The sequence below is a fragment of the Anomaloglossus baeobatrachus genome, chromosome 2 (genome assembly GCF_048569485.1).
Source record: "Anomaloglossus baeobatrachus isolate aAnoBae1 chromosome 2, aAnoBae1.hap1, whole genome shotgun sequence".
Classification (NCBI taxonomy): domain Eukaryota; kingdom Metazoa; phylum Chordata; class Amphibia; order Anura; family Aromobatidae; genus Anomaloglossus; species Anomaloglossus baeobatrachus.
Window position 1 is genome coordinate 424040381 of NC_134354.1, and position 20472 is coordinate 424060852.

General features: G+C 50.4%; 1 protein-coding gene across 1 annotated transcript in view; it reads right to left on the bottom strand.

The window, feature by feature from the left end:
* Nucleotides 1-3282: 3282 nt before the first annotated feature.
* The window catches only part of LYPLA2 (lysophospholipase 2), a 45884-nt gene continuing 28694 nt past the window's right edge, over nucleotides 3283-20472 (bottom strand). The window contains exons 8-9 of the mRNA XM_075334153.1: nucleotides 12870-13043; nucleotides 3283-3948 (exon numbers count right to left, since the gene is read on the bottom strand). Of these exons, the coding sequence (XP_075190268.1) occupies nucleotides 3898-3948; nucleotides 12870-13043 (225 nt within the window). The 3' untranslated portion in view covers nucleotides 3283-3897. The remainder of the gene's footprint in view (nucleotides 3949-12869; nucleotides 13044-20472) is intronic.

Here is a 20472-nt window from a genome sequence, read left to right on the forward strand (position 1 = left end):
GCTGCCTGGTCACAATTGGTGCAGAACGTGTATCAACTCAGAGCCTGCAAGAGGGGCTGAGGAAGTTTTCATCTGCTCTGGAAAATCAGTGCCATGAGACCTGTCATCCAGTGAGTAACAGCCCAGGATCCAGCGTTGCAGGAGGGGTACGGGGAGGCGACACTCCACGTTCCCGCCTGTTGATGGTTTTGGGAAAATCGGTCCCCAAAGGAAACAGTCACCCTCTAAAAACAAAATTCTTGCTGCAGTAGTCTGCAGAGATGTGCTTCCTATAGACACTAAGCTAAAACTAAAGTAGCCTGGCTGGGCCAGGGGGTGTATACTGCAGGGGAGGAGCTAACATCTTTGCATCTACTTAGTGTCCTCCTATGGATAAGCAGCATAACACCCATGGTCCTGTGTCTCCCAATGAGGAGTCAGAGAAAACAACGTACTTTTTTGTTGGGGTGATGTGGTCTTTCCATAGAAAATTATCTAATATATAAAGCTGAGTATGTGTGTATGTATGTACACTAAAGGAATCAGCACTGTCACATTTATAATCACGAAATTTTGCACAGACGCCCCATGTGACTCACGGAACGTCAGACTATGTTTTGACAGGAAAATTTAACCCCACGCTTTACAGTTACTCTCCAAAAAACATGTCTTCATTAAACTGAATGGAGGTGGGAGCTAGAGGCTATTAATGCAACTGTCAGTGATTGCTATAGGAACAAAAATGGTTAAGGCTGCTTTACACCAATCTATCGTGCGATAGATCGTCGGGGTCACGGTTTTTGTGACGCACATCCGGCATCGCTGGCGATGCCGGCCTGTGTGACACCTCCTAGCGACGCAGTATCGCTCACAAATAGTGAGTCGTGTACTGCTCGCTAGGTTCCATAATATCGTTTAATTTAGTTGTTCATCGTTTCCGTGGTAGCACACTTCGCTCCGTGACACCCCGGGAACGATGAACAGCAGCTCACCTGCGTCACGCGGCCGCCGCCGGCTATGTGAAGGAAGGAGGTGGGCGGGATGTTTACGTCGCGCTCATCTCCGCCCCTCCGCTTCCATTGGCCGGCGGCCGTGTGACGTCGCTGTGACGCCGAACGTCCCTCCCACTCCAGGAAGTGGACGTTCGCCGCCCACAGCGAGGTCGCACGAGAGGTAAGTATGTGTGACGGGGGTTACTGACTTTGTGCGAAACGGGCAGCGATTTGCCCATGACGCAAAAAGGACGGGGGCGGTTACGATCGATTGTCAAATCGCACAATCGGTCGTACCATGTAAAGCAGCCTTAAGTATAAGAAGCTTATGTGAGGTAATAAGATGTCAGTGGGGAGATGGATAGCGGCAGGCCGGCAAAGAGAGCGCGACAGGCCGGCAAAGAGAGCGCGACAGGCCGGCAAAGAGAGCGCGACAGGCCGGCAAAGAGAGCGCGACAGGCCGGCAAAGAGAGCGCGACAGGCCGGCAAAGAGAGCGCGACAGGCCGGCAAAGAGAGCGCGACAGGCCGGCAAAGAGACTGACATATAGAGAGAGACAGAGAGAAAGAAAGACAGTTACTATCCTGGGCAACGCCCCGGTACTTCAGCTAGTACATTATATAACTGACTGAATTGGGACTGAGATTGCGCCCGCCCTCCTTTTCCAAGGTCTTGGAACTCAAACTCCATACAATCTTTACACAAGATCAATGGGACAGAGGTTTCTTTGTGTCCCATAAATCCATTATTACAACGAAATCTCAAGAGACTAGTTTAAAGATTGTCTCTAGATGGTACCACGTTCCCGAAGTGGTCTAATCTTTGCTGGCGTTGTGACTCGGAGGGCACTATGTCCCATATTTGGTGGCTTTGCCTTATCCTGAGAGCCTTCTGGGAGGTGGTGCTCAAAGTGGTGAATACCTTCACTGATGTCTCAGTGCATGCCGGACCGGAAGCAGTGCTCCTGTTCATGTTTACCATGCCACGTTTATATAAAAAAAAAAAAAAAATAAAAAAAAATCTTTGCTGCGACATTTGCTTCAAGCAGCCAAGACAATAATTCCTCGTCACTGGAATTCTACCGACTCTCTCTCTCTCTCTAGAGTGGGTCACTGAGTCTTCCTTATCTCATCCTATGGAGACCTTGGGTCACAGAGTCCCATCAAGAGCAGGCTAATGTTGCCACCAAATGGTTCCATCAAGAGCCCTTCCTTTCCGCCTCCCTCTACCAGACTAGTCTGTAATGTGGCCTATGGCGTTATTTTCTCTTTGCCCACTATCTTCGATGCTTATCTCCTCTACTTCAGTAGTTCCCCATGTTAAAGATTCCTAACCACCCTGGCTCTCTACTCCTAGGGAGGGTTCCCTTTTCGCTCTTCATTTACTCTTTCTTGTTCCTTTGCTAATAACTGCTTCTTGTTTTACTTTGAAAAATTATTCAACTAGAAAATTATACATCATATAACAGATTTTCCATTGCTTTTCCAGCCCTCCAAGTCAAATTGCGAAAAAAGAAAAAAAAACAAAAAAAAAACCTACCCAAGAACCCTACAACTGCAGTCTGTAAAGTCATAATGTCTAGACACAGCACTACAATGCTACTTTATCATGGTGTTCCTCTATCATTGCCAAGTTTAGCCAAGACCAGGAGATTAGCAGGTATTCGGCAAATTTAAAAATTTGGGAGGAAAGTGAGGGGTGTGTCTTATAATCCGAATGTAGCTTACCAGGGAGTGGAGGAGAGGGGTAGCAGGAGCCAGAGGTAATGCTGCTGCGGCGGCTGTGCAGGGGCTGCGGGCAGTGAGGGCTTCAATTAATGGCGCCCGGAGTCGGCACGTGCACAGATGGAGCTCTCGGCTCAAGATCTCATCTGCGCATGAGTCGCCTTCGGCCCACTGATCTCCCAGCAGCAGGCTTAAGAAAAATGGCGCCCAGAGGCAGAGCGTGCGCAGATGAGATCTCGGCTTGTCATTGAGGCGAGAGCTCAATCTACGCACGCGCCGACTCCAAGCACCATTATTTGAAGCCCTCACTGCCCACAGCCCCAGAACAGCCACCACCAGTTTCTGGGACACCCACCGTAGCATTTCCCTGCTCCACCATCGCCCCCGTCTCCTGTGAACCCGCTCCACCACCGCTGCCACCCCCCTTCTGTAAGACACCACTGATTTCTAAGACTTGCCTCATTTTTTTCACCCTTCTTTTCTCTAAATTTGGGGTGTGTCTTATAGTCCGGTGAGTCTTATGAACCAAAAAATACGATAATCGTCTATGAATTAAAAGTTATCCAAGTGTAAAATGAGCAGACCAAAAAGGGTAGAAGGCTTTTATTGTGAATAAAAAAACAAATATGACAGAAATGCTGCTGACTTAGGTACACTGCTCTCTTCCCAGTGCATGCTGAGCCTTACACGGACACAATCTGAGCTCAGAGAATATGGATGCAAGGCCAGAAGCATAGCATCTGTCTGGAGTCGGGACAGACGACTGTGAAAATACCTACATAGGGGCACAGTACCAGCTGTAATGGGCCTGAGCTCTGCTCCTGAAAGGACGGAGTGTTTAAGGTACATTCACATCTCAATACTCAGCTGCTCCTCTGAGGTATATGGTGGCTTCCCGCTGCTACTAGATACGGACCTGTAACAGCAGAATATGAAATGTAACACTACAAGGATCGGAAAAAGCAGCAGCAATGATGGCAGAACCTGCCTTTCTTATTTTGCAGGGATTGTGGAATGAGTGTAGGAGCAGCAACCCCCACCCTGTACCTTAAACAGCTCCAATCACATCTGGCAGGACAGATAATACTTTTATCATAAACCAGCGCAGAGTGGGGGTGGGTGGGTAAGAGGACACGGGCTCAGGGAAGAAACACTGGAGGTCAGGCCGAGAGGCATTTCTCCTGCAGTGGAACCATTTGTGAGTTACACTTTTGGGATCACTTTCTCCAAGAAATCTTTCACTGCCATCATTTCCTAAAAGAAAAAAAAAATAGACAAAATTATAGGCTTACAAGACTCAAAGGCCTGAAAGAAGTTGTCCAATACCTGGATAACCTCTTTTTAAATGAATTTGGCCCCCTGGTACAATAAAAATTTAGATATGTCCTGTACAAGCGCCGCTCCAGTGATGTTATTGCTTTGTCGGTAGGAGGGTTCACGTAACATGGTTATGCCACGTGAGGCTCCCTCAGACATATATTGGACAAGCGGAAAACATGAGGGCACAGCAGCCCAATATCAGCCCCTTAGTGCTCAGCCACGTGAGCTCTACAGCCAATATCAAGCAAATCCACACAGACATGGAGCTGATATAATCACTGGAACCCCGAGAGTGAAGGTTGTTGTTTTGTTTTGTTTTTTTACTAGGGGGACTATATTAAAATTTGGATTGTCCTGGCAGAGGACAACGCCTTTAACAGAGAACCTGTCAGGTCCAATATGCCCCCAGAACCACGAGCAGTACAGGGGTGTACCAACATGCTATTCAATGCACCATCACCAGCGGTGCCGCCACCTGTGTTCTCTATGGCCGCACTTCTGAATGCCGGGCACTTCCGGTCATGCGCAGTATGAAGCCAGGTGTACGCGTTCCAGTCATGCCCAGTAGACCTCTCTGAAGCTGAAAGTGCCGGGGCATTCAGAAGATCGCTCACAGTGAACACTGGTGACTTTGCATTGAATAGCATGTTAGTACACCCCTGTGGGTGTACTATCATGCTAAGAAGGCGGCTAGTCGAGGGATATAACACCCTTGAGACTAGTGCCCTCGCTCATTAGCATAAGATAAAAGATCTTTAGAAATACTTTTTCTAAGGGGTGCTTCACACACAGCGAGCTCGCTGCCGAGATCGCTGCTGAGTCACGCTTTTTGTGACGCAGCAGTGACCTCATTAGCGATCTCGCTGTGTGTGACACTGAGCAGCGATCTGGCCCCTGCTGCGAGATCGCTGCTCGTTACACACAGCCCTGGTTCGTTTTCTTCAAAGCCGCTCTCCCGCTGTGACACACAGATCGCTGTGTGTGACAGCGAGAGAGCGACAAATGAAGCGAGCAGGGAGCAGGAGCCGGCGTCTGACAGCTGAGGTAAGCTTGTAACCAAGATAAACATCGGGTAACCAAGGTGGTTACCCGATATTTACCTTAGTTACCAGCCTCTGCAGCTCTCACGCTGCCTGTGCTGCCGGCTCCGGCTCTCTGCACATGTAGCTGCTGTACACATCGGGTTAATTAACCCGATGTGTACAGCAGCTAGGAGAGCAAGGAGCCAGCGCTAAGCAGTGTGCGCGGCTCCCTGCTCTCTGCACATGTAGCTGCATTACACATCGGGTTAATTAACCCGATGTGTACAGCAGCTAGGAGAGCAAGGAGCCAGCGCTAAGCAGTGTGCGCGGCTCCCTGCTCTCTGCACATGTAGCTGCATTACACATCGGGTTAATTAACCCGATGTGTACAGCAGCTAGGAGAGCAAGGAGCCAGCGCTAAGCAGTGTGCGCGGCTCCCTGCTCTCTGCACATGTAGCTGCATTACACATCGGGTTAATTAACCCGATGTGTACAGCAGCTAGGAGAGCAAGGAGCCAGCGCTCAGTGTGCGCGGCTCCCTGCTCTCTGCACACAGCGCTGGTAACTAATGTAAACATCGGGTAACCAAACCCGATGTTTACCTTAGTTACCAGTCTCTGCAGCTTCCAGTCGGCGGCTCCGTGCAAGCGCAGCGTCGCTTGCACGTCGCTGCTGGCTGGGGGCTGTTCAGTGGTCGCTGGTGAGATCTGCCTGTTTGACAGCTCACCAGCGACCATGTAGCGATGCAGCAGCGATCCTGACCAGGTCAGATCGCTGGTCGGATCGCTGCTGCATCGCTAAGTGTGAAGGTACCCTAAAGATCCCTTTATCTATGCTAGTGTATACAGAGACAATTAGGCAGGGATTAGCAATATACACCCAGAACTGCTCTTGGTTCTGGGTGCATATTGGACCTGACAGGTTCCCTTTAATCCATACAGACAATTTGCATACATGATGTACATTGAATTGATGTGTGTATTAGATCTCACGGAGAACTATTTTTATGGATTATATGTGGCTCCAGGTAAAAATCAGTGAGCAACAGTGGTACAATCTGTGTCCACAGCAGGGTATGGCTATTCAGGGTCTGTTTCATATGTCTATTATACAGTGTGTGGGAGGCTGTAGTGTGTGACATCATTAATTTGTGTCCATTACATAGATAGCCAAGAACTATGGAAGGTCTTGTTATACAGTTATGCAAAAAAGCTTTTTTTTTTAACAAAGTTAGAAAATGAGAAATATAAAGAAGGATTTTAGTTTCTCATATATATATATATATATATATATATATATATATATATATATATATATATATATATATATATATATATATATATATATATATATATATATATATATATATATATATATATATATATACAAAAAAAAATTGTGTGAACCATCACAACACGTACGATGCTCTTCCAACAACTATGAGATTGATGTCCTATCCTGAGGATAAGTCATCAATATCAGATTAATAGGGGTCAGACACCCAGCAACTCCATGGATCAGCTATGGCGGCTGGATATAATCAATATATTAATGGGGAACAACAGCAGACCTAGATGAACAGGAGCTGTGTGGCAGATCTTAGCATAGCCACTAAACAATTATAATGATGCCATTATGCTCAGTGCAGCTTACATCCAGTCATCGCTGAAAACAGCTGATCGATCAGATGTAAGACCCCCACCAATCTAATATTGATGATCTATCCTATTGAAGTTTTATCAGTATCATAGTGAGGAGCCCCTTTAATTTATGTAGCAGTGGTGCAAACTTGCTTGAACACAATAGATTACAACTGATTGCTGGCACAGCTAGTTAGCAACTCATTGCTGGTGGACCAACCTAACAAAAAAGAGAATTTTGTTACTTACCGTAAATTCTTTTTCTTATAGTTCCGTATTGGGAGACCCAGACCATGGGTGTTTAGCTTCTGCCTCCGGAGGACACACAAAGTACTACACTTAAAGTGTAGCTCCTCCCTCTGAGCTTATACACCCCCTGGTAGCCAGTCCTAGCCAGTTTAGTGCAAAAGCTGAAGGAGAATAGCCACCCACAAGTAGAACCGAGTAAGAACCGCAACAACCGGAGACTCTGTCCACGACAACAGCCGGTGATAACACACGGAACAAGAAAATTGCCAACAGGCAACAGGGAGGGAGCTGGGTCTCCCAATACGGAACTATAAGAAAAAGAATTTACGGTAAGTTACAAAATTCTCTTTTTCTTTATCGTTCCTTTGGGAGACCCAGACCATGGGACGTTCCAAAGCTGTCCCTGGGTGGGAATAAACAGAAAAAACTAAGAAGTAGGCGGAGCCTAACTTCACAAGTGGGCGACAGCCGCCTGAAGGATGCGTCTGCCCAAACTCGCATCTGCCGAAGCATGAGCATGCACTTGGTAGTGCTTCGAAAAGGTATGCAGGCTAGTCCAAGTGGCAGCCTGACAGACTTGTTGAGCCGTAGCCTGGTACCTAAAAGCCCAAGAGGCACCGACAGCTCTGGTCGAGTGTGCTTTGATCCCCGGCGAGGGAGGCACCCGAGTACTCTGGTAGGCGTTCGAAATGGTCGATCTAATCCAACGGGCCAAGGTCCGCTTAGAAGCAGAGAGACCCTTGCGCCGCCCTGTGGTTAGCACAAAAAGAGAGGTGCACCGCCTAAGCGCAGCGGTGCGAGACACATAAATCCGGAGAGCACGCACCAGATCTAGAGTATGCAGCGCTTTCTCAAAGCGATGAACAGGGGCCGGACAGAAGGAAGGCAAGGAAATATCCTGGTTAAGGTGGAAGGGAGAGACCACCTTAGGAAGAAAGTCCGGGGTCGGACGGAGAACTACCTTGTCTTGGTGAAAAACCAAAAAAGGTGACTCCGAGGAGAGCGCAGCCAAATTAGAGACTCTCCTGAGAGAAGTTATGGCAACTAGAAAGGCCACCTTTTGAGAAAGACGATACAAAGAAACCTCCCTAAGGGGCTCGAAAGGGGGTTTCTGCAATACCGTGAGGACCAAGTTAAGGTCCCAGGGATCCAAGGGCCGCCGATAAGGCGGAATGATGTGAGACGCACCTTGCATGAAGGTGCGGACCTGAGCCAGCCGGGCGAGACGCCGCTGGAACAGCACTGATAGAGCGGAGACTTGTCCCTTGAGAGAGTTGAGGGACAGTCCTAGCTGCAGACCGGACTGTAAAAAAGACAGAAGGGTCGGCAACGAGAATGGCCAAGGAGAATGGCCGGAAGAGCGACACCAGGACAGGAAAATTTTCCAAGTCCTGTGATAGATCTTGACGGAGGAAGACTTACGGGCCCGAGTCATAGTGGAGATGACTTCAGGAGGAATACCAGAAGCCGTCAAAATCCAGGACTCAAGAGCCACACCGTCAATTTGAGTGCCGCAGAATTCGGGCGGAAAAACGGACCTTGCGAGAGCAGGTCTGGACGGTCCGGAAGATGCCACGGCATCTCCACGGACAGTTGGAGCAGGTCCGGATACCAAGCTCGCCTGGGCCAGTCCGGTGCAATGAGGATGACTCGACGACCCTCCATTCTGATCTTGCGCAGGACTCTGGGCAAGAGAGCTAGAGGGGGAAACACGTAGGACAGACGAAACTGGGACCAGTCTTGAACCAGAGCGTTCGCGGTGAAGGCCTGAGGATCGTGGGAGCGAGCCACGTAAACCGGAACCTTGTTGTTGTGACGGGATGCCATTAGGTCCACGTCCGGAGTGCCCCACTTGCGGCAGATTGACTGAAACACTGCCGGGTGCAGGGACCACTCGCCACCGTCCACGGATTGACGGCTGAGATAATCTGCCTCCCAATTTTCTACGCCAGGGATGTGGACTGCGGATATGGTGGACTTGGAGTCCTCCGCCCATTGAAGAATGCGTTGGACCTCCAACATTGCCAGGCGGCTGCGTGTCCCGCCTTGGTGATTGATGTAGGCAACCGCTGTCGCGTTGTCTGACTGGACTCGAATGTGACTGCCCGCCAACAGGTGGTGAAAGGCTAGGAGAGCTAGAAGCACATATCTGGTTTCCAGCACATTGATTGAAAGGGCTGACTCGGACGAGTCCAAGTGCCCTGTGCTCTGTGGTGGAGATGTACCGCTCCCCAGCCGCATAGGCTGGCATCCGTGGTGAGAATCACCCAGGACGGAGTCAGGAAGGAGCGCCCTTGGGACAGGGAGAGGAGTCGAAGCCACCACTGAAGAGAGCTCCTGGTCCGTGGCGACAGAGCCACTAACTTCTGTAAGGAGGAAGGCCGCTTGTCCCAACAGCTGAGAATGTCCAGCTGCAGAGGACGCAGATAGAACTGGGCAAAGGGAACCGCCTCCATGGAGGCCACCATTTGACCCAGCACCTGCATCAGGCGCCTGAGGGAATAACGGCGGGGCCTCAGGAGAGAGCGCACCGCTAGCCGGAGAGACTGCTGTTTGATTAAGGGCAACTTCACAAGTGCCGGCAAAGTCTCGAACTGCATCCCTAGATACGTGAGGCTCTGGGTCGGAGTCAGAGTGGATTTGGGAAGATTGACAATCCACCCGAATTTGGCTAGGGTGGCGAGAGTGAGCGAAACACTCCGCTGACAGTCTGCGCTGGATGGACCCTTGACCAGAAGGTCGTCCAGATAAGGAAGCACTGCTAACCCCTGGAGGTGCAGGACCGCAATCACTGCCGCCATGACCTTGGTGAATACCCCGAGGGGCCGTGGCTAACCCGAAGGGGAGAGCCACGAATTGGAAATGATCCTCTCCTATCGCAAAACGTAACCAACGCTGATGTGACACTGCGATTGGCACATGTAGATAGGCATCTCTGATGTCGATGGACGCCAGGAAATGCCCTTGGGTCATAGAGGCAATGACTGATCGCAGAGACTCCATGCGAAAATGCCGCACCCGGACATGCTTGTTGAGAAGCTTGAGATCCAGGATGGGCCGGAAGGCACCGTCCTTTTTTGGAACTAGGAAGAGATTTGAGTAAAAATCTCTGAACCGTTCTTGAGCGGGAACTGGGACAATCACTCCGTTTGCCTGCAAGGACGCCACGGCCTGCGAGAAGGCGGCGGCCTTGGAGCAGGGGGGAGTTGAGAGAAAAAATCTGTTTGGCGGGCTGGAAGAGAATTCTATCCTGTAGCTGTGAGATATGATGTCTCTCACCCACTGATCGGAGACTTGAGACCAAGCGTCGCCAAAGTGGGAGAGCCTGCCACCGACTAAGGACGTGGCTGGAGCGGGCCGAGAGTCATGAGGAAGCTGCCTTAGTGGCAGAACCTCCTGCGGTCTTCTGCGGACGCGCTTTTGGGTGCCAGTTGGATTTCTGATCCTTGGCTGAGTTAGCGGACGAGGCGGAAGGCTTAGAGGATGACCAGTTGGAGGAACGAAAGGAACGAAACCTCGATTGATTCCTACCCTGGGCGGGTTTCCTGGTCTTGGTTTGTGGCATGGAAGTACTCTTCCCGCCAGTAGCTTCTTTAATGATTTCATCCAGCTGTTCACCAAACAGCCGTGAACCAGCAAAAGGGAGCCCAGCAAGAAACTTCTTGGAAGAAGCATCTGCCTTCCACTCTCGAAGCCACAAAATCCTGCGGATAACAAGAGAATTAGCTGAAGCCACCGCAGTGCGGTGAGCAGCCTCTAGCATGGCAGACATGGCATAAGATGAAAAAGCTGAAGCCTGAGAAGTTAAGGTAACCATCTCAGGCATAGATTCCTTGGTGAGGGAATGCATCTCCTCTAGAGAAGCAGAGATGGCTTTGAGAGCCCACACTGCTGCAAAAGTCGGGGAAAACGCGGCCCCCGCAGCTTCATTCACAGATTTGGCCAGAAGGTCAATCTGACGGTCAGTGGAATCCTTAAGTGAGGTGCCGTAAGCCACCGACAACGGTCCGGGCTGAGAGCCTAGACACCGGGGGGTCTACTTTTGGGGAGTGAGACCACTCCTTGACCACCTCAGGTGGAAAGGGAAAACGGTCATCAGAACCACGCTTTGAAAAGCGTTTGTCAGGACAGGCCCTGGGTTTGGTCACAGCAGTCTGAAAACTGGAGTGGTTAAAGAACACACTCTTCACTCTCTTAGGCGAGGTAAACTGGTGCTTTTCTGCCAGATAGGGTTGCTCCTCTGACACTGGCGGATTGAGATCCAGCACAGAATTAATAGAAGCAATCAAATCACTAAGATCTGAGTCACCCTCAGAGAAATCGAAGGGATACATAGCCTCCGAGCCCCCAGTGAGGGCATCCTCCTCATCTTGAGACAGAGCCGTGGGATGGGGAGGGGGAGGAAACCCTGCGCCTTCTCTTAGAAGGACGGGGTCTGGGTTCAGATGATGAATCCTTCGTGAGCTCCGATGGAGGGAGGTCAGAGAATAGGAATCCTCTGTCAAGAGTATTAGAGGCACCCTGTGAGGGGGGCTGATGCATATTCATCAAAGTCCTGGACAAAAGTCCCATGGACTCAGCAAATGACTGGGATATGGACCTAGAAAAGGACTCTACCCAGGCCCGGGGTTCAGTCACAGGTGCAGCAGCAGCCTGAGAGACCACTGGGTGTGAGACTCCAGGCTGTGGCACCGCCAAGTTGGAGCAACCATCACAGTGTGGATAAATGCTCGGCTCAGGCAGCAGGCGCTTACATGCAGTGCATGCAGAATAAAGCTTTGGAGCCTTGCTCCTTGTGTGAGACATGCTGCTGGAGTGGGGGCTTTGCAGAGAATGAACCCCAGGGAGAATATACAGAGGTTCACAACCGGAGACCGGCTGTGGCTTACCAGACCGCTGAGCGCGGTGTTGTGTGCCCTCCAGATCCCGAAGCCCGGTCCCCCAGTCGCAGCACCTCAGCAGAGATGCAGAATGCAGGATGTCCCAGAGCAGAGTGAACTCTGCCTGAGAAGAGGGCGTTCCTATAAAAGAGCGGGAACTGGAGGGCTATAGAGACCTGCAGGGAAGGAGGGACGCCCCAGCAGTGGGGAGTGTCCCTCTTCAGTGTAGAACGGCCGCCGGGAGGAGCCGAACCTGTCCCTCTGCATGAGTGACATGCGAGGGCAGGAAAATGAAACTAGGCCTCCGGCGAAGCCGGGGCCTAAATTTAAGCGGCGAGGCCGACAAGCAGGCACCATCGGCGCGGTTCTCAGGCAAAAGCTAGAGAACCCGCCGGAAAAGTTAAAACAATCACATACAGCATACTCTCCCCTTACAATAAAGAATCGGGACCCCCAACATAAACGTCTCAGGTACTTAGCTGCTGAGACGCAGGGCCATGTCCCTGGGGATGAGTGCTCCGGTCCAACAGAATCCTCAAGGGGCTGTGGATGGAGACCGGACTCCTGCCAGGCATGGAGACCGTGCTGGCTCCCACTTCAAGCCAGAGCCCAGAAGGGATGGTGAAGGAGCGCGGCATGTAAGGCTGCAGCCTTGTAAATCAACCTTAACAACACCGCCGACACAGTGGGGTGAGAAGGGACATGCCGGGAGTCCAGACATGGACCCGCTTTTCTTCAAACTCTTTCCAAAAGTCAAACAAATCAGATGAGAATGCATGTGTGGATGTATGCCTCCTGACACAAAGCAATAAACTGGCTAGGACTGGCTACCAGGGGGTGTATAAGCTCAGAGGGAGGAGCTACACTTTTAAGTGTAGTACTTTGTGTGTCCTCCGGAGGCAGAAGCTAAACACCCATGGTCTGGGTCTCCCAAAGGAACGATAAAGAAAATAATGATGTATAATTAACTTAATTCTATGAGCACAGGAATCCTCCAATAAGGCAGAATGGAACAGAATTGGTGATCACAGTGTAAGTAACCTTACGGCGGAACACACCCTTACCTCCTGATTGGTGCTGTGCATGACTCCAGGGTATGACTTGAACTGGACCTTTGTTGGGGTCACCACAGTTTTCAGCTTCTCTGAGGTGAGAGTGCCAAAGCGAACTGGAATCATAGGATCCGATTCCCCATGACACTGCAGGATGGAGATGTCCTTATTTACGCCACATGAAGCCTGCCATTAAGGGAAAAAAAACCAAAACAATATTTCTAAAGTAAGAGAAAACCATAACACAGTACCATTCCGGCTTTCTGGAGAATTCAGTCTCCCTCTTCCGCCCATTTTCTATTATGGAGTGATTTTCTGCTTATAAATCACTAGAAGATGAAACGCATTAATTCTGATCCTAATGTCAGTCTTTATAGTCTTAATATTTGATCAGAAAGAAGGGAATTTTGTTTACTTACCGTAAATTCCTTTTCTTCTAGCTCTAATTGGGAGACCCAGACAATTGGGTGTATAGGCTATGCCTCCGGAGGCCGCACAAAGTATTACACTTAAAAGTGTTAAGCCCCTCCCCTTCTGCCTATACACCCCCCGTGCTCCCACGGGCTCCTCAGTTTTGGTGCAAAAGCAAGAAGGAGGAAAAGATTATAAACTGGTGTAAAGTAGATTCAATCCGAAGGAATATCGGAGAACTGAAACCAAACAACATGAACAACATGTGTACACAAAAAAACAGGGGCGGGTGCTGGGTCTCCCAATTAGAGCTAGAAGAAAAGGAATTTACGGTAAGTAAACAAAATTCCCTTCTTCTTTGTCGCTCTATTGGGAGACCCAGACAATTGGGATGTCCAAAAGCAATCCCTGGGTGGGTAAAATAATACCTCGTAAGAGAGCCGTAAAACGGCCTCTTCCTACAGGTGGGCAACCGCCGCCTGAAGGACTCGTCTACCTAGGCTGGCATCCGCCGAAGCATAGGTATGCACCTGATAGTGTTTCGTGAAAGTGTGCAGGCTCCACCAGGTAGCCGCCTGACACACCTGCTGACCCGTAGCCTGGTGCCTCAAAGCCCAGGACGCGCCCCCGGCTCTGGTAGAATGGGCCTAGAGCCCTGAGGGAACCGGCAGCCCGGTAAGCTTCGAGAATTGGTTCCTTGATCCACCGGGCCAGGGTTGATTTGGAAGCCTGTGACCCTTTACGCTGGCCAGCGACAAGGACAAAGAGTGCATCCGAGCGGCGCAGGGGCGCCGTACGAGAAATGTAGAGCCTGAGTGCTCTCACCAGATCTAACCAGTGCAAATCCTTTTCACATTGGTGAACTGGATGATGACAAAAAGAGGGTAAGGAGATATCCTGATTGAGATGAAAGGGGGGTACCACCCTTGGGAGAAATTCCAGAACCGGACGCAGAACCACCTTGTCCTGGTGAACACCAGGAAAGGGGCTTTGCACGACAACATTGCTAGCTCAGACACTCTCCGAAGTGAAGTGACTGCTACTAGGAAAATCACTTTCTGCGAAAGGCGTGAGAAAGAAATATCCCTTATTGGATCGAATGGTGGTTTCTGAAGAACCATCAGCACCCCGTTCAGATCCCAGGGTTCTAACGGCCGCTTGTAAGGATGAACGATGTGACAACCCCCTGCAGGAACGTGCATACCTGTGGAAGTCTGGCTAGGCGCTACTGGAAAAAACACAGAGAGCGCTGAGACTTGTCCCTTAAGGGAGCAGAGCGACAAACCCTTTTCCAGTCCAGATTGAAGGAAGGACAGAAAAATGGGCAAGGCAAAAGGCCAGGGAGAAAAACCCCGAGCAGAGCACCACGACAGGAAATTTTTCCACGTCCTGTGGTAGATCTTGGCGGACGTTGGTTTCCTAACCTGTCTCATAGTGGCAATGACCTCTTGAGATAATCCTGAAGACGCTAGATCTAGGACTCAATGGCCACAGTGTCAGGTTGAGGGCCGCAGAATTCAAATGGAAAAACGGCCCTTGAGACAGCAAGTCTTGCCGACTGCGTGTTCCGCCTTGGTGGTTGATGTAAGCCACCACTGTGGAGTTGTCCGACTGAATTCGGATCTGCTTGCCTTCCAGCCACTGCTGGAACACTTTTAGGGCAAGATACACTGCCCTGATCTTCAGAACATTGATCTGAAGCGAGGACTCTTGCTGAGTCCACGTACCCTGAGCCCTGTGGTGGAGAAAGACTGCTCCCCACCCTGACAGACTCGCGGCCGTCGTGACCACCTCCCAGGATGGGGGTAGGAAGGATTTCCCATGCGATAATGAAGTGGGAAGAAAGCCACCCCCTAAGGGAAGCTTTGGTTGCCTGAGAGAGGGAGACGTTCCTGTCGAGGGACGTCGGTTTCCTGTCCTATTTGCGTAGGATGTCCCAATGAAGAGGACGCAGGTGAAACTGCGCGAAAGGAACTGCCTCCATTGCTGCCACCATCTTCCCCAGGAAGTGCATGAGGCCCTTCAAGGGGTGTGCTTGACCTTGAAGGAGAGATTGCACCCCTTTCTGTAGTGAACGCTTGTTGATCAGCGGAAGCTTCACTATCGCCGATAGGGTATGAAACTCCATGCCAAGATATGTCAGCGATTGGGCTGGTGTCAGATTTGACTTTGGAAAATTGATGATCCACCCGAAACTCTGGAGAGCCCCCAGAGAAGCGTCGGGGCTGTGTTGGCATGCCTCTTGAGAGGGTGCCTTGATCAGCAGATCGTCCAAGTAAGGGATCACCGAGTGACCCTGAGAGTGGAGGACCGCAACTACTGTAGCCCTGACCTTGGTGAAAACCCGTGGGGCTGTAGCCAGGCCGAACTGCAGTGCCACGAACTGCAGGTGTTCGTCTCCTATGGTGAAGCGCAAGAAGCGTTGGTGCTCTGGAGCCACCGGTACGTGGAGAAAAGCATCTTTGATATCGATCGATGCAAGGAAATCTTCTGGGGACATTGAGTCGATGACGGAGCGGAGGGTTTCCATCCGGAACCGTCTGGTCTATACGTGTTTGTTGAGCAGTTACGGGTCCAGGACAGGACGGAAAGACCCGTCCTTCTTTGTAACCACAAACAGGTTGGAGAAAAACCCGTGACCCTGTTGCTGAAGAGGAACAGGGACCACCACTCCTTCTGCCCTCAGGGTGCCCAGCGCCTGCAGAAGAGCCTCGGCTCGCTCGGGAGGCGGGGATAACCTGAAGAATCGAGTCGGGGGACGAGAGGCGAACTCTAACTTGTAACCGTGAGACAGAATGTCTCTCGCCCAACGGTCTTTTACCCTTGGCAGCCAGGAGTCGCAAAGGCGGGAAAGCCTGCCACCAACCGAGGATGCGGATTGAGGAGACCGAAAGCCATCAAGAAGCCGCTTTGGTAGCGGCACCTCCGGTGGTCTTTTTGACTTAGACCGCCATGAATCGGAGAGCCCTTGATCTATTCAGAGGCCTTTTGGACGAGGAGAATTGGGACCTGCCCGCGCCCCGAAAGAACCGAAACCTCGACTGCCCCATCCTCTGTTGGGGTATGTTCGGTTTGGGCTGGGGTAAAGATGTATCCTTTCCCTTGTATTGTTTGATGATTTCATCCAAACGTTCGCCAAACAGTCGGTCGCCAGAAATTGGAAAACTGGTTAAACGCTTTTTTGGAAGCAGAATCTGCCTTCCAGTTCCGTAGCTACAAGGCCCTGCAGAGTACCACCGAATTGGCGGAAGCAACCGCCATACGGCTCGCAGAGTCCAGGACAGCATTAATAGCGTAAGAGGCAAATGCCGACGTCTGTGTGGCTGCGTCAATTTGCGCTTGACCTGCTGAGATAGCTTGTAGCACCCATACAGCTGCAAATGCTGGTGTAAAAGAAGCGCTGATAGCTTCATAGATGGATTTCAACCAGAGCTCCATCTGCCTGTGAGTGGCATCTTTGATTGATAGACGCTATAAGATCGTTCACTATGGCGTCCCCGTCAGGCGTATCAAGATTGAGAGCGGCCTCAGGATCAGAATCCTGATCAGCTGTCTCCGCTTCATCATCCAGGGATTCCCCCCGCTGAGACCCTGACCAATATGAAGATGTCGAGGGAATTTCCCAGCGAGCTCGCTTAGACGGTCAGGGGCTGGGGTCTGTATCAGAGACCTCACTCTGGGATCTATGAGACACCCCGGGGAGACCTCTGGTCCAACTGAGGTGGGCCAGGGAGCAATGATTCAACAGTGCCCCTGTGCTGAGATACCGGTCTGGATTGCTCAGTGGATCCTGCCGGCAGAGGGGTCGTACATGCGGCGCAGGCAGCATAGTAAGCCTGTGGTTTGGCGCTCCTGCCTTTTATGGGCGCCATGCTGTTGACTTCCCTGAGCAACACAATATATATACAGAATCAACTGTGCACCATACAGTGTAAAGCATATCTTATAAACATATGATTTAAAATTACACTCCTGCACAAATGTGGCTAGCACCACAGATGCTGCATACCCCCCGCATAAAGCGGTTGTGAGACCACCAGGGTCCCTGCCTGGGTCTGTCAGAATTTGTCCCCCTCTGCAGCATTCAAGGAGCTGACAAGAATGGCTGCAGGCTTCTGAGGAGAGGACAGTGAGGGGGGTGGAGTATGCAAAGCATGCTCCAGCCCTCACTGCAGCTCGTCTGTAAAGCGTCCCGCCCTTCCCCTGCCTGTCAGGGCTGTGGGCGGGAGGAGGAAACACTAGGCCGTACAAGCCGGGGACTCAAGTAATGAGCGCGGCTGCCATAAAAGCGCGGCCGCGCGGAAGTCCCCGGCGCACTACAAGTCCCAGCCGCGCCTCAGTGTTAAAAACATGGCGGCGGCGGTAGTACGGTAGTCCCCCTACATAAACACACTCAGCGACGCTGAGTGTGTAATGGCACATTAACCCGGTCAGCGCCGCGGTCCCCGGTGCACTAGCACACCCAGCAATGCTGGAGTGTTGCTGTGCGCGGTCCCCACAGGGACACAGAGTACCTTCAAGTAGCAGGGCCATGTCCCTGAACGATACCCGGCTCCTATCCAACAGGCTCCCAGGAGTTGTGGATGAAGCACGGTCTCAGTGCCTGGAGACCGGTAAGATCCCACTTCACCCAGAGCCCTGAGGGGGATGGGGAAGGAAAACAGCATGTGGGCTCCAGCCTCCGTACCCGCAATGGATACCTCAACCTTAACTACACCGCCGACAAGAGTGGGGTGAGAAGGGAGCATGCTGGGGGCCCTATATGGGCCCACTTTTCTTCCATCCGACATGGTCAGCAGCTGCTGCTGACCCATCTATGGAGCTGTGCGTGCGTGTCTGACCTCCTTCGCACAAAGCAAAAAACTGAGGAGCCCGTGGGAGCACGGGGGGTGTATAGGCAGAAGGGGAGGGGCTTAACACTTTTAAGTGTAATACTTTGTGCGGCCTCCGGAGGCATAGCCTATACACCCAATTGTCTGGGTCTCCCAATAGAGCGACAAAGAAAATCTTCATTAGAGTTGAGCGAGTACCTAACTAATTGTACTCGCGATACTCATAACAAGTACTGTCTAATACTCGCGTATTCATTCCGAATAGCATGTGCAATGCAAGTCAATGGGGAAAACTCGCAATGTAACGAGTAACCAATATGCCATACTATTCATGCGAGTAGCAAATAGTGCGGAATTCGGGTTACTCATTACTTTGCGAGTTTTCCCCCATTGACTTGCATTGCACACACTATTCAGACTGAATACGCGAGCATTAGACAGTACTCCTTACGAGTATAGCGAGTACAAACAGTTAGGTACTCGCTCAACTCTAGTCTCCATAATAGGAAATCCATTTGTAACCTTACTTTTGATATTGCTATATAGAGATTACCAGGACTAACATCAGATTGGTGGGGTGTGATGCCAGCACCCCCACTGATCAGGGGTTATCAGCTCCGATGGGCAGATGTAAACAGTGTATGGAGCTGGAACAGCACAGTCGTGGGCCATTTCACAGGTGCATGGTGCTATGCTGTTCCATTTCTGTACACTTTTTACATCCAGCCTCCTCACAAGCAGCAGATAGGACCACTGATCTTTGGTCATGAATAAACGTCAAAAGGACTAGCCAAAATAATTTGAAGGGGAAGGCGCCATCAGTTCTAACTTACTAGATTCCCCTCCTGAAGCACTACACACATTGCATTAGTAGCCAACCACCACAACGAAGATTTATCCAGGAAATATAAGCAAGACAGATTTTTTTTTTTCCTTTTCTTAAACTGCTTGAATAAAACTTTTTTTTTTTTTTTAAATATTTGGGGCATAAATGCTTAAAGGGCAGTTGCCAGCAGAAAAATCAAACACTTCTCCCCAATTCTCCCATAGACAGGATTGCGGTGTCAAGTACTCCTGTGTTATTATGGGACTGACGCTGCCAAATTAAGCTGCTTTCACACTACGTCTTTTTAACATGCGTCCTGAACGTTTTTTTAACGCAGAAACGGATCCAGTGCAAATGCGTTTTCATTTCAATGCATTTGCAATGGACTCGCGTTAACATGCGTTCACCTGCGTTTGCGTGCGTTATAGTGAGGATCCAGCGACTTGCAGTTTTTTAACATCTTTCAAAAACGCTACTTGTAGCGTTTTTGAGCTGCGTCCAACTTCTGTAAATTGCTGGATCCTGACTAAACAGCACGCAAACGCATGTGAACGCTGGCGTGCTGATAGGCAGTATCCTGCTTGCTTTAATGAGCATGCCCAGAAACCAGCCTCCGTGATCAGTCTCTCTCCTCCCTCTGTCTCTCCCCCTCCCTCTCCTGTCTCACTCTCCCACCTGAGAGCTGCGGACACTCGTAACAAAGGTAAATATCGGGTAACCACTTCTCTTAGTTACCCGATGTTTACGTTGGTAACGTGTGCAGGGAGCCCGGCTCCTAGCAGCTGCAGACGCTTGTAACCAAAGTAAATATCGGGTATCCAAGCAAGTATACCCGATGTTTACCTTGGTTACGAGCCTCGCAGCTGTCAGATGCCGGCTCCCAGTCTGGCACGTTTAGTTCCCATCACTCCCGATCACATGACTCCAATGCCCGCCCCTAAACATCCAGTGACAGGATCCTGCAAAGTAACATGCGTTTGCATGCATTTTTTGCTGTAAAAGCAGGATCCGCTTTTGCAGCAAAAAAACGTTCAGGACGCATGTTAAAAAGACGTAGTGTGAAAGCAGCCTTACCCTGATAACCCATCTCCAGGGAAAATAAAGTGAAATTCAGCAGAACAGAGCCTTCTTTCCCACAACATAATCTGTTGGAGAACATTGAGAGTCAGAGGGACCCCCATAACACAAACAATAGGCCAATCTCATAAGCATTAGTTTGTTTATGGGACCTTTAAAAAGAAATACTGGCACACATAGTATACAGGATGCCTAGTCTATCACATAAGATGGGGATTCGGACAGATGATCTCTGCCCCAGGTGTGGGCGGGAGAATGTTATCTTACTGCATATGATGTGGTCCTGCAAAATCACCAAGGTATATTGGAGGGCAGTACTGGCCTTAAATCGAACAGGTATTTAGTATACGGCTGCAGCCAAATCCAGCTACATGTGTCCTGGGGCCTTCTGGATGAGGGTTTAGACTTGAGTTCGCTGGTGGTGCTGGGTATTTCGCGTCCCTTATATCAGGCCAGAAATCTGTTGGCC